Source organism: Serpula lacrymans (assembly GCF_000218685.1).
Source record: "Serpula lacrymans var. lacrymans S7.9 unplaced genomic scaffold SERLAscaffold_4, whole genome shotgun sequence".
Classification (NCBI taxonomy): Eukaryota; Fungi; Basidiomycota; class Agaricomycetes; order Boletales; family Serpulaceae; genus Serpula; species Serpula lacrymans.
The window spans coordinates 1356351-1368537 of record NW_006763293.1 but is presented as its reverse complement, the minus strand read 5'-3'; the positions used below and the strand labels follow the sequence as shown (position 1 = coordinate 1368537).

At 45.7% G+C, this 12187-nt stretch overlaps 7 protein-coding genes across 7 annotated transcripts; 2 read left to right on the top strand and 5 right to left on the bottom strand.

Annotated features, from left to right (window-relative positions):
• Window positions 1-221: 221 nt before the first annotated feature.
• SERLADRAFT_461036 (uncharacterized protein) lies at window positions 222-2598 on the bottom strand (the record flags this gene model as incomplete). Its single annotated transcript, XM_007315530.1, has 11 exons — window positions 222-787; window positions 844-981; window positions 1038-1103; window positions 1158-1234; window positions 1292-1370; window positions 1430-1592; window positions 1645-1699; window positions 1753-2102; window positions 2169-2299; window positions 2369-2413; window positions 2472-2598. The coding sequence occupies 11 exons, from the start codon at window positions 2546-2548 to the stop codon at window positions 718-720; spliced, it is 1251 nt and encodes a 416-aa protein (XP_007315592.1).
• A 221-nt stretch (window positions 2599-2819) lies between these two features.
• On the top strand, window positions 2820-5054 carry SERLADRAFT_461027 (uncharacterized protein; the record flags this gene model as incomplete). The annotated part of the gene is made up of 7 exons (XM_007315529.1): window positions 2820-3159; window positions 3227-3289; window positions 3341-3481; window positions 3535-3891; window positions 3954-4270; window positions 4323-4559; window positions 4608-5054. 7 exons carry the CDS (start codon window positions 2833-2835, stop codon window positions 4822-4824), a joined length of 1659 nt encoding a protein of 552 aa, XP_007315591.1.
• SERLADRAFT_461023 (uncharacterized protein) lies at window positions 5002-6115 on the bottom strand (the record flags this gene model as incomplete). The annotated part of the gene is made up of 8 exons (XM_007315528.1): window positions 5002-5221; window positions 5283-5355; window positions 5408-5473; window positions 5524-5551; window positions 5611-5627; window positions 5686-5816; window positions 5872-5997; window positions 6057-6115. The coding sequence occupies 8 exons, from the start codon at window positions 6088-6090 to the stop codon at window positions 5205-5207; spliced, it is 492 nt and encodes a 163-aa protein (XP_007315590.1).
• An 83-nt stretch (window positions 6116-6198) lies between these two features.
• On the bottom strand, window positions 6199-7743 carry SERLADRAFT_461019 (uncharacterized protein; the record flags this gene model as incomplete). Its single annotated transcript, XM_007315527.1, has 5 exons — window positions 6199-6376; window positions 6560-6714; window positions 6775-7191; window positions 7260-7421; window positions 7474-7743. The coding sequence occupies 4 exons, from the start codon at window positions 7717-7719 to the stop codon at window positions 6580-6582; spliced, it is 960 nt and encodes a 319-aa protein (XP_007315589.1).
• A 111-nt stretch (window positions 7744-7854) lies between these two features.
• SERLADRAFT_461013 (uncharacterized protein) lies at window positions 7855-9049 on the bottom strand (the record flags this gene model as incomplete). Its single annotated transcript, XM_007315526.1, has 3 exons — window positions 7855-8300; window positions 8351-8815; window positions 9008-9049. The coding sequence occupies 2 exons, from the start codon at window positions 8813-8815 to the stop codon at window positions 8049-8051; spliced, it is 717 nt and encodes a 238-aa protein (XP_007315588.1).
• Window positions 9050-9183: 134 nt separating this feature from the next.
• On the top strand, window positions 9184-9812 carry SERLADRAFT_382445 (uncharacterized protein; the record flags this gene model as incomplete). Its single annotated transcript, XM_007315525.1, has 4 exons — window positions 9184-9287; window positions 9352-9444; window positions 9503-9613; window positions 9670-9812. Coding segments are annotated over 4 exons (299 nt in total), but the record flags the coding sequence as incomplete, so codon positions are not given.
• A 137-nt stretch (window positions 9813-9949) lies between these two features.
• On the bottom strand, window positions 9950-12111 carry SERLADRAFT_461006 (uncharacterized protein; the record flags this gene model as incomplete). The annotated part of the gene is made up of 9 exons (XM_007315524.1): window positions 9950-9982; window positions 10041-10496; window positions 10546-10651; window positions 10718-10749; window positions 10809-10884; window positions 10942-11030; window positions 11082-11271; window positions 11335-11849; window positions 11911-12111. 8 exons carry the CDS (start codon window positions 11969-11971, stop codon window positions 10423-10425), a joined length of 1143 nt encoding a protein of 380 aa, XP_007315586.1.
• Between the last annotated feature and the right edge of the window lie 76 nt (window positions 12112-12187).

Below are 12187 nucleotides of genomic sequence, written 5' to 3'. Positions count from 1 at the left end.
CCCTGACGCCACTCCCAGTGAGGGCATGTTCATCATAGATACTTCCGATCTTTTTGCCGCATTGGAGGGTGAGTCTGGCCATAACCGGAGATCACTTGAGCGTGTCTGCAGGCATCTGCAGATACCTACCGAGTATCTACACAATGCTGGTAACGATGCACATGTACGTTTCTCGTCACCCTTTATCCGCAACATGACCAGTACGAATAATGAAATTCTAGCATACACTACAGGCCTTGACAGCGATGGCGTCCGGTGATCCCTTGGACATACAACGAGAGAAACGTTGGCCCAATCGCACAGACACCGCCAACTCTATCAATGGATCTCACGTTGGAGCTGGCGTCAAAGTGCAATTTCAAGCTTGGGAAGATGAAGATGACTTTTCAGACCAGGAAGGGCTTTTTGCCTCGTATTCAGGGTATAATTTGAAAACCGGAGAGCTACGTACTCCCCCAACAAACACTAATGATAATGACGACACAAAGACAACCGAAAATGCTGCTGCTAAAATCAGTTCCTAGAAAGAAAGAAGTAGAAGAAAAATGAATATGAATGTGAAGGGTATTTGTACGCTTGCTCCTATTTATCTCCAGGATATTTACTTCGGTTATCGTTAGTTTTATATTGGTGGATATCCAAGGTATCAAAGAAAGAATTCGTTGATCTAATATGTAACTCGACAAGCACTGTCGTTTGTTAAGCTTGATCATTCTTCTAATCATCCTCATCGTCATCCTCGTCGTCAGATCGTTCATCTGTGACCGTCACAGCAGTCTTAATTGAACTAAATATCATGAACATATCAGCTGGATACAAGGATAAAACTGACATATAACTAACCGTATCAAAATACGCCACATCAAGAAGGACCAGAAGATGTTCAGCATGTGAAGAAGCACGAGGGGGGTAAATATTTGATATTTCATCCACCACGTTAGCCATACTCCATTTTCTGGTATCCATGCTCTCGACGCTTCTCTGTAAGATGAGTGCGATGAGTAACACAAAAAGAAATAGGATTTCGGGTAACATACGGTATTAAGTCAAACTCATACCAGACTGACCACAATATGACAAGGTTCAACCAATGTCGGAAATATCTAAAGAATACGCCTCAGACTATGTGTATCAAGGAATATGGGGAAATGACTGACGTCCAAATACAAATAAATACCAAAAAAGCAATAGACTTGGATTTTTCCCACTGGATATAGTTCAATAACTTCGAGAACTTGTGACCAGACCAAGTTAACAAGATGAGACTCAAACAGTTAGAAAACAAACATACAGCCAAGAAAGCATCAGGGATATCCATGCTCATGTGAACAGCATGACCTATAAGGGTGAGATTGACTAGATAACTCCACCTGTAATATTATTTTCCATTTTTAGTCTAGATATTGCAGCCAGCAATGCAATAACATACCCAATTAACCACAACGTGACAATGTGGTGTGCAATTAGTTCTGTATAATCTGACCGTGGCTTTTCGAGACGAAGTAGGAGGACTATGAACTGTTGACACCAGTAGGCGGAGTGCATTAGGTAGTAACGCTTTAGCTCTGGATGCATTTGCCACTGAGGATAGTCTTGGAAGGTTCCTCAGATAAGGAATGTCGCCTATCAATATTTGTCACTTACCTATCCAAAAGGAATCTGTACGATACCACCAAGTAGGCAATTGTGACATTATACGCTATCCAATGTATCAGTTTCCAAAAATATGAACACAGAGATGAGGGTACTAACAAGACCCCATGCGCCCATCACAGCGAAATACACTAGTGCATAACCTTGTTCACCAAATCTGTCCAACTTTCCTTGCTTCCTGATGCCGAAGTACCTTGCAACAGGCTGAGAGATGATTATGGTAATGAACTGTCGCAAAAATGAGAAGAATATGACATAGTATGCGATAAACAGTAAGTCGAAATAGCCTTTTGCATATAGAGGTTTGTCGTCCGGTGACGAAGGGACACGGTGGGAGATGAACAACATCGGCTCGAAGGGATTGGGGGAGTTAGGAGAGACATATGGGCTAAGAAAATGCCAGTTTAGGTATAATATAACAGGAATCATGAGTAACTTGAGGGATGAAGCTGGGCGTCCCTCGTAAGTTGCAATGGTAGTGCGGGTACAGGACAGTAAAGCAGCGATGGACGCACCAGGCTCTACCACCCATCTGGCGCTCTTGAGATCAGCCAAGAAGCCTTCTGCATGCTTGGTATGGTTGAACCCGCTTCCTTTGAGTGATACAGGGGAACCGTTGGAATCGGGGGTATTTGAACCGATAGGGCTGAGATGCCAGCGAAGTCGGGAATCGAAGTGAGGATTGAGTGGGGTGTTTGGTGGAGAAACGACCTACGTTTGTGCCATGAATGGGCCTGTTAGATGGTGGCCAGGGTCAGTCCTAGAAAACGACAGGTGGTGAGTGCGCTGGTTGGTGTGTGCCATCAATGAAGACGCACTCGATGCGGTGCAATGAGCCAGCCCGACCTCTGCCTTGCCGTCGTCGTGAGTGAATAGTAGAACCTTGGGACGCCATTGCGCCTTGAAGATGAGAGCAAAAGCCAACCAAAAAAAGAGCTTACGCCCAACGAATGGTTTTTCGGGGGAACGTAAGAGCTAATAAGGATGGGCCGAAAAGCGGCGCCACTGCCAAGTCGACCGACCCATCGGCATTTATCCGTATCAGATTACCTCATTCCCTCCCATTGGTTTACCGGCACCGGTGCACCGCCCTCCCGGTACTGCCCCGTTACCGGCCGCCCATGGCATTGCCCACAACGATGCCGCCGTCGTGAGGAACAACGGCTGTCTCCCAGAGCAATGTCTCCAACGAGGCATGACTGTATGCGCCCGCCGTCCATACTTTCCTCCACCACCGACCTACATTCACCTCCCATTCCCACTGATTCTATCGATGACTCAAAGCAACCCTCTTCATCGACAACGGCGACCAGCGTATCTGGACCATCAAAGCTCCCTATGGCCAGCACCAGTGGCAGGACCTCAGCAGCCCCAGCAAAGAGGCCATTCGAGCTTTCCGCTCCATCTGCATTAGATGCCAGCACTAGCGAACCTCCGAGACAGCGCCAGAAGCTAAGCGCAACACAGAAGCCAATTCCAAAACCTTCTATACCACCAACGGCACAAGTACGTGACGTTCAAATAGTCAACCTCAGCTCTAGAAACTCATTCTGATGCGATTTTCCCTCCTCAGTCAGGCGTTCCAATTCTCAGAATCAACGCTGCACTGTCTCAGGTGGCCTTGCCCGTTCGTCAGGTGATCCCAAATTCCCTCCGTCCTTTTGTCGTTTCATTCACCATAAGTTAGGCCATGGTCAAATCACTTTACGACCATTTTGTTGTTTTATACGACACGATTCTTCCAACCAATCCGACTATCGCAACAGAACATGCTCTTCGCCAGGAGGAAGAAGTATACAAGAAGTCCAACAAACTTGCGTATCGCAACGTACGGTCATTTTTATATTCCACCGGGCCCTGGTCTCTCATAAGTTTCCGTAGGCAGTAATAAGTTCAATAGTAACTCTCAAGAAGCGTCCCTTTCCCGATTCAATATCGCACCCTTCTGTAGGAACTGAAGGTGACCTTGCAATTCGGGAAGAATCGCGAAAGAAGCGGAATTCCTTGCGGCTCACTCGTGCACATCTCGACTCCCTCGTAATGTCAATAGAGGACATGCAGAAGTGGGGGTACATCACTGGGGTCCCGGACGGGATCGGAGGTGACAGGCCACACGCCGAGGGAAAAGTGATGCAATGTGAACGATGTGCACAGCCTTACATGGTCAAACGAGATGCCGGAGTAGATGAATGCATATTTCACTGGGGTAGACCATTCACCAAGGCTATAAATGGCGAGTTTTGTACATCTTCTATATCTTGCATCATTCACTGCTAAATGTTCCTCCTTACGTAGGCGAGAGATTGCGACTCTATTCTTGTTGCTCAAAATCCACCAGTGATGGTCAAGGGTGTAGCCGAGGGTCCCACGTATTCTACGAATCCAATCCGGAGGATATTCATGCTCGCCACCCTTTTTCCTTCACTAGTAATCCAGCCCCCGAAGGAAAATCAGCCGCTTCTTCCTCCGGTGATACTGCCCTTGATGTAGTTGCCCTTGATTGCGAGATGATCTATACCACCGGAGGTATGCGGGTAGCACGTGTCTCGGTGGTGGATGGTTCAGGCGCTGAAATTTTTGATGAGCTAGTCCGAATGGATGAGGGTGTTGAAATAATGTTGGTATCTTATATCCTCAGCGGTTCACTGTCTAAAATGTTCACTTCATAGAGATTATAATACCCGCTTCTCTGGCATTACGCAGGAAGACCATTCCAAGGCCACTTTATCTCTATCATCAATACGGAATTCATTAGATGCCTTTATAAACTCGGATACCATCATTGTTGGTCATGCCTTAGACAATGACTTGAAAACACTGCGCATGATTCATCACCGATGCATTGACACTGTTGTGCTCTTTCCCCACCGACTTGGGGCACCGTACAGGCGAGCTCTACGGGATTTGTAAGTCGCCCTTCGCATTGCTACTACACGCAGCTTAATGGAAACCAGGGCAAAAGAACATCTTGGCCTTACTATACAGACTGGCGGTGGATCAGTTGGTCACTCGTCTGTCGAAGACTCCATAGCTACTCTTGACCTTGTACGGCATTATGTATTGAACGACATCAAGCCCAAGCCCAAGCCGACACCTTCATCAACATCGGCATTATCAGCTAAGGAAGGTACCGATGTTGTTGCTACGTCTCAGTCCACACCTGCTTTGTAGCACTTGTAGCGCTGGGCTGAGTGATGTATGATCAGCCAAACCTGCGATGAACCCCAATTTCGGTGATGGCAGACAGATCATTATAAAGCTCTAGTTCCCCCTGTCCCTGTCGGATCAAACTACTGATGCTGACAGTCGACATCTGTAAATAAGCCTTTTGAAATTTGTTTGCTTGCTGACAAGGATACATATACGTAGTAACTAATTCCATGATTGTATCACCTTTTTGGCAAAAAGAACGATAGAAAGAAAGATCGTTACAGCCCCCACCCATCTAAGTGCCAATGCTGTACCGATGTCGTGATTGAACAAGTTCTTGTAATAGGCCGAACGTCTGATGAGTGTTGGCCAGATAGATGTATGCACTGGTGGATACATTTTCATGATATCAAGAGACCTTGAATCACCAAATATTATAACGCATTTATAATACACTGAAAGGTGGAAGTAATTCTAACCACTTCTTGATCCTAACCGAGCCAACGTATCTTCGCTGTTCTCTTGTTCTTCTACACCATCCGACTGCGTAACCTTTTGAAAAGATGTGGTTTAGATTTTCGAAAAGCGAGAGCAAAAGACGTACTACTCGTAGCACAGACTTCTTTGACGATTCTTGAAGCTCGCCTGATATTATAAGTTCATCCAAGATCTATAGGGAGCTTAGTCCACAGCAGAGCTAAAGTATAATAAGAAACATACAGCATATGCTTTCTGGAAGTTGAATATTCTAAAGGGTGATAAGCACATATGCTCCTGCAACATGGGATGTAGACGATGTAGACTCACAGATCGAGTTCGCAGACCTAAACAAGGCATAAGAGTGAGCATAAAATGGTTGCGATATAAGTATACGATGCTTACATTGCCAAAATAGCGATCCAGAACCTCCACATAACGATGGATAATTTCCAATGTCACAAGCTCGTTGTCTCCCGATGTAATCCCACAAACAAAGAATAGTGATGCATACCGCCGATAGACGACTTTTGTATCTGACCTGCCTTAAGCACCGCTCGACAATCACCCAAGCGCGAGAATGCCACATACCTTTATATTCCAAGAAGTTACACATTCGTGTCCGACGAGCGAGAACCAGCTGCGTAACGTCTTTCACGATCTTTGCCTTTGCTTTGGGAGACATAGTGGTAAACCATTTTGCTAAACGGACTTTGCCTGTGCATTATACTAAGATCAGGTCTTTGTATCTGCAAAGTTATGAGAGCTCAACCAGCCTTGCCGTGATACAAGCAGAATGTAGTTGATCATGGTAGCAGACAAGTATCACGCCCTTGTGGCTGTGTAACTTTCAGAAGCCAAATTCACGACCAGTCTTAAGCTTATTTTTGAAAACGAGAGCAGAATTCCCTTATTTTTGGGAAAATATAGGTTTATATAGTATAAAGGATAACCATGATATGGTTCACTAGACTATAAGACCGTCAAAGTCATCTGCAGTCGAGTAAAGGCCGGATGCCTCCCTAGTACTGCCAACACCCTACCCCACCAAGCCTGGGCAGGCGATCCATCGAATCGAAATATCGATATATATGACCTACAAACTGCACTATCAGTAATGATTCATTTACGGTAGACTTGTAGAACGCGGTCATATTAGATCAAGACATATTCACAGGGTACCACCAGCTCTGAGAGCCATAAAGGGGTTCCCTCAAGACCACTTTTATCGTCATCCCGCGGTGAAAAGATTTAAGGGATTAAGTACTGTCACACGAACCTAGCTTTTTCATGGCCATGTCATTGATGCTTGGAGGCCTTGGGTGAAGGTTGACGTTGTGAAATGTGTTTCTTCCTCCGCATCTCCCAGTAATCGAAAATCCAGGTCTGGATAAGTCCAAAAGTAGCTGAAGTTACCCAGTAAAGAATAACTCCCTTTGAGACCGTAATAACGAAGTCAGAACTAACAGTCTTCAATGAGTAATGAGCACTTACGCCTGGTACCATGGTACCCACAAGGATACGCCCCACTGAGACAAGCCTCAGAGCAGACTTGATAATTTTTTGGGGCTCGAGGATTGTATGACCTTGAGAAAGCCTTTCCTCTTTCCATTTTGCCACTTTCTTTTCACGCTCCCGTTGTTGGTCAGTTATAAACCAGCGGGAAGTCTCCACATTGGCTAGAGTGATGAAGCCAAGAGCTATTGGCAGAGTAGCTGTCGGATCCGCATGAGCTAGTGTTGATAAAGTGAAGAAGGATTCAGAGTCGAAAGGAGTGGGGGACTGTGAAAGGCGATTAAGAACAACAGAAAAACCCATGAAGAGTGGTAGTTGCGTCAATGGTGGTATCAACATGGTTGGCAATGGACGACAACGATGCTCGGAAAGTAGCTGGGTACGTCGGTCAGTCAACTGAAATGTGATTACACGTGGTATGTCAGAGTTGCGTGAAGGGCTTGAATGGATATACAAAACTGAACTAGTTGTTTGACTCGTTTGGCGTGCATTATTTGTAACTCCTCCTTAGGAGCTCTGACTTGAGCTCGCTTCATCTCGTCCATCACTTTCTTGGATATTATGGGTTTGAGTTTTTCAACCTTGGGCATAACGACTTCTTCCGCTCTCCACTGCCGCTTTTTAGCCTGAAGACACCTATTTATTAAAAAAGCTATAAAAAAGGCTTTTCTGCCTTACCCATATCGAAAATGGAACTGTTAAGAAAAGCCTTGAAAGAATCGTGCATAAGATGATGGTCGTAGAATAAGGTGGCAATGAAGGGGGCAGAGGAACAGCAGTTGCCAAGTCAAGGAATCCTTCTGATATCGTCTGGACACTGATGAACGTTCGCTTCGACTGTGATGGGCCTCTCTTTACGATGGTTGAGCGACATGGACGTGTAAGATTACGGTGTGCACCATGCACAGACCGGTAAGACAACATAGAAAAGAAATGAACCGTGAACCTACCCGAAGCTCGGACTTAACAGGTTTACTGCAGTAGGTACTCGGAGTTTAATCGCAAAAATGACTCTTAAAACCTTATAATGCTATGAACACAACTGAAGTTCAGGTCGTCTTTTTTTTTTCGCTGTTTCATAGGAATATGATGAATTTCAGACCTGGGATGTTCGTATAGGCCATTATGCATAAGTAGCGAAAAAATGTGGAGTCATGGTGCAACATGGCATATCATAAATCCTAGGCAGGCCTGCGCCCAAACTCCCGCTCATCTACACCAAGAATCCATACCCATCAAAGCGCTATCTACCCTTAGAATGCCATTTGATGGGGGAACTGACCCTTCGACAGACCGAAGCTGGCCTTCAAGTATTTAGTCAAGTTCTCCTGCTTCTGGATAGCAGCGACGATAGCCTTGTCCAACTCCTTTTGATCGGCCGATTTGGCTTCAGGGAAGGGCTCCTTCTCTTTGGGCTTACCCTCTGAGAAGAATTCAGCCTCTGCTGAGACAGAGCCCTTGGTAGCGGTTTTTGCGAAGTACGCGTCGTTAATTTTGGCGTCAACCTGCGCGACTATGAGTGATCGCCAATGAAATTCGACTGTGAAGACAGTACCTTCAAACCTTCGAGGTCAACTTTGGTGGAGGTGGCAATCACGTAGGCCTGGTTAACTCGTCGCAATGGGACACCATTGATCTTGTATGGACCAGTCACCAATAACAAACCACTCTCCAACTGCTTCAAGAAGACAACCCTCTTCCCTCTGAACCGACCAGCAAGCAAGATCAGAACGGACCCAGGAGTAATAGATGAGCGAAGCTTGGTGGGCTTTGGTGATTTACGGCTCTTCTTGGGCTGACGAACGTCTTCAGCGGGGTAGAATCGAGGTGCTTTGGAGGTAGGGACAAGACGGGTAGAACCATTCTTCTCTCCACCAACTGTTACCTCCTTGAAAGCAGGGGTTTCTTCGGCATTAGAATCTTTGGATTTTTTGAGGCCCTTGTACAGACCACGGCGAGACGCAACTTGGGAACGTGAGAAGCGCGAAACGCCGGGTGCGAGTTGTCGACTGCGGGCCATCTGGAATTTTGAAGTTAGCTCGAGAACGCAGTTAAACGTAGAATGAAGAGCATGAAGTCAGAGCAGCATCTGGGGAATGTTCGAGTCATCCATCGCCACCCGTGCCCAATTTCTCATTTAAATCACATCAGCATCCCACTCTGACATCGTCTGCCCCTCCCACGATTTAAAGAAGCAAGAATTCATGCTCACTGGTGTCGGTCTTGAGGATATTGCTGAGGACGTCGTTACTACAGAGAGTTCGGGCGACGTATAGCGGAGTTCATCGATAGTGCCGTGCGAACGCATTTCCAAATCAGGTATACTACCATTTTTAGTACGCTCATCCCCGAGTCAATCTCCTACGTGATTACCGTCACCCATATCTCGCGCTGCTGTATCTTTACTCATACCCTTTGTATTCATTCATTCCTTGTAAAGCCTATACCCTGAGCGTATCTTGTATCTATCATGTCTCTCAATGAATCCAGCGGTAAGTAAGCCCTTGTTTTTACTTCATCAAAGAAATACCAATATCACGATCAATAATTAAGTAGAGGATCCGAGATTCATAGTGTGGTTTGACATTGACAATACCTTGTATTCGGCGAGCACTCGAATATCACAGGCAATGGGACAGCGTATTCATGGTACGCAGCCATAAGTGACCTATAAGTTATCACTAGCTGATCAATTACATGCTTTTAGCATATTTCGTCTCTCTCGGTCTTTCCGAGGAAGAAGCCTCGGGGCTTCATCACAAATACTATACAGAATATGGTCTTGCACTTCGTGGCCTAACTCGCCATCATGATATTGGTAGTTTAAATCTTCTCTCTCGTCCATGACTAGTAATGACGGCCTGGTCATACCAGATCCGTTGGATTTTGATCAGAAGTGCGATGGGACCCTCCCCTTAGAAGAGATGATCGAGCCAAACCCCGCGTTGCGTAAAATGTTCCAGGACATAGATAGAAGCAAAGCCCGCGTATGGGCTTTGACGAATGCCTATAAACATGTACGTCCAGCTGACTTTATCGTGAACCGTCAATGAACCACCATAAATGGAAGCATGCTCGTCGTGTCCTTAAAATATTGGATTTGGAGGATCAAATAGAAGGTCTTATATATTGTGAATACGCGCAACCCAACTTCGTCTGCAAGCCGGAGTCGGAATACTACCTAAACGTACGATCTCTTTGATGATCGTCTGTGCCTCAGGAGCTTACCGTTATATCTGCGTTAGGCGATGAAACAAGCTGGCGTTACGGATCCTTCTAAGTGTCTCTTTGTTGACGACAGCCGAACTAACGTCGTGGCTGCAAAGCGTCTCGGATGGGGCCGATGTGTTCATTTTTATGAATATGGGATGGAGACTGTAGAAGGCGGAAAGGTTAAGAAGCTCGATGTCAAGGAACAGGGAGGCACTGAATCAGAGATTATTGCTGTGAGTGATCTAGAAGAATTGAGAGCTGTGTGGCCGGATATATTTGTGAAGTAATCTGAACCGACGAGTTGCGATATGTATATTGTCCAATGCATAGTGGGTAACGATACCTTCAAGGAGTTCAAGGTATGCTACATGTATCACCCAGATGTAAGAGGTCTCAATAATAATACATCATTATTTAGAACAAAATCACAGCTACGACTTGAGATGCTTCCGTGACCTCCAGTATAACTCCATCATATCCATACAAACCTTTTTAACGTCATTCAATGTCACATTATTCGAGGAAAGAATTACTTACGGGTCGTCGAGCTAGGTAGGGTGATATCGTCTTCTTCATCTGTACGATCAAGCAACATTGAAGGGGGTGGATCTCGAGGACATAGAAAATGGCTGATTGTCTCAAACTGACCATACCATCCAACGTCATTAACACAGTCAAAACCTGCGATAGAAAACTAAAAAAAGCGAACCTTATCATAGAAATGCATCCTGGGAGGCGAGTCTTTTGTAGACCAGAGAAATTCAAAAAGAATTCAACCAAACGACAAAATCATAGCTCACCATCCTCGTCATCCTCTGGTTTTCCTTCCAGTTCCCAAGGGCAACGTTTGTATCGCTGAAAGAGGGGTGAACCGGGCTAGTCAAAATAGTCATTGACATGCAACTTCTTTCAAAATTGCCGAAGTAGTCGTACCACGTTCGTGTGGAGAATAATCTTGAGGACGATATGTGTCTCACCGGATATCAGGAAATCGATACCATGCTGGAAGTAATTGTAGAAGTCTATAAGTGTTTAGAGATTTGATGGGCCCCGATGAAACAGAAGTATCCTACAATGAGATGATCGATCGGCATTACGAGACTGATTGGGGGAGTGAATGGTCATCCTATCGTCTTCTTTGTAGTGCACTCGAGGAGGAGGTCCCAAATCAATATTCAGGTCTTGCGCTGTAGTTTCCCCTATACGGACATGGAGAGGGTCCGTGGTAGAAGGATGACGATAAAGCAAAAGGCCATCGTGAACCTCAATAAAATGGTAACACGGTAATTGCATGTCCCTGAGGAAAGAGAAATCACAAGAATGTACCTTGACAACTGCGCGTACGACGTCTCCATCCATGATAGAACATTCCGTGACTTCATCTAATGCATCGCGTTCTTCACCGTCGTGGCTTTTCTGACTTACAAATATACGCCTCACTTCTTGCTTTCTGTCATCCGGGTGAGGACTTGCTCCTTTGAAGCCTTCGCCTATTGCATCTTCTTCAAAACTGAACCATAATCCAGGATACCTCAGGTCGTCTCCGGGATATGTTGGACCGAATGTGCGGCTTACTAGTACCTTTACTAGAGTGTCCTCAGCAGAAGATAGTAAAGTATCTTTGTAGCGAAGGGAGACGGGAGGGTATGGATCCCGCAGTTTCTTCAAGCAAATGGTGTGAAGACGTTGATGGTACCCCGAGAAAAGCAGATCAAAATGAGGGCGCAAGTGAAGAATGACAGGGGTAGTGGCCGATGAATCAGGGTCGTACTTGACATCCACCTGGGGGAATATGTGTTGAAGACCGCGTAGCATATCAATCACGGACCAGAGGGACGAGCCTATAGGAAAGAGTCTTTCCTTGTTAAACTGAGAAGTTAAGCGTCACACAAAAATGTTCACCTATCTCAAACATCCCAATGCCTGCTCCTGGTCTGATGTCGACATCCAATGTGGAGAGCATGTCATGTATTCGTTATCAGGCGTCTTCGTTTCTGAGTTGCGGTTTCTTTGACTGCGCTCGAGTAACGCCTAGTACTAGTGAACGTTGCTGGATGTTACTGGTAAAGTGACTACGGTACTAGTGCAGTACCAGCTGAAAGCAGTGGACCCGGTAAGCGGAGGACCACTGGCACGTGCGGCACAGCCTCAGACAGAAAGCTTTCGACGCGCTTAGTAG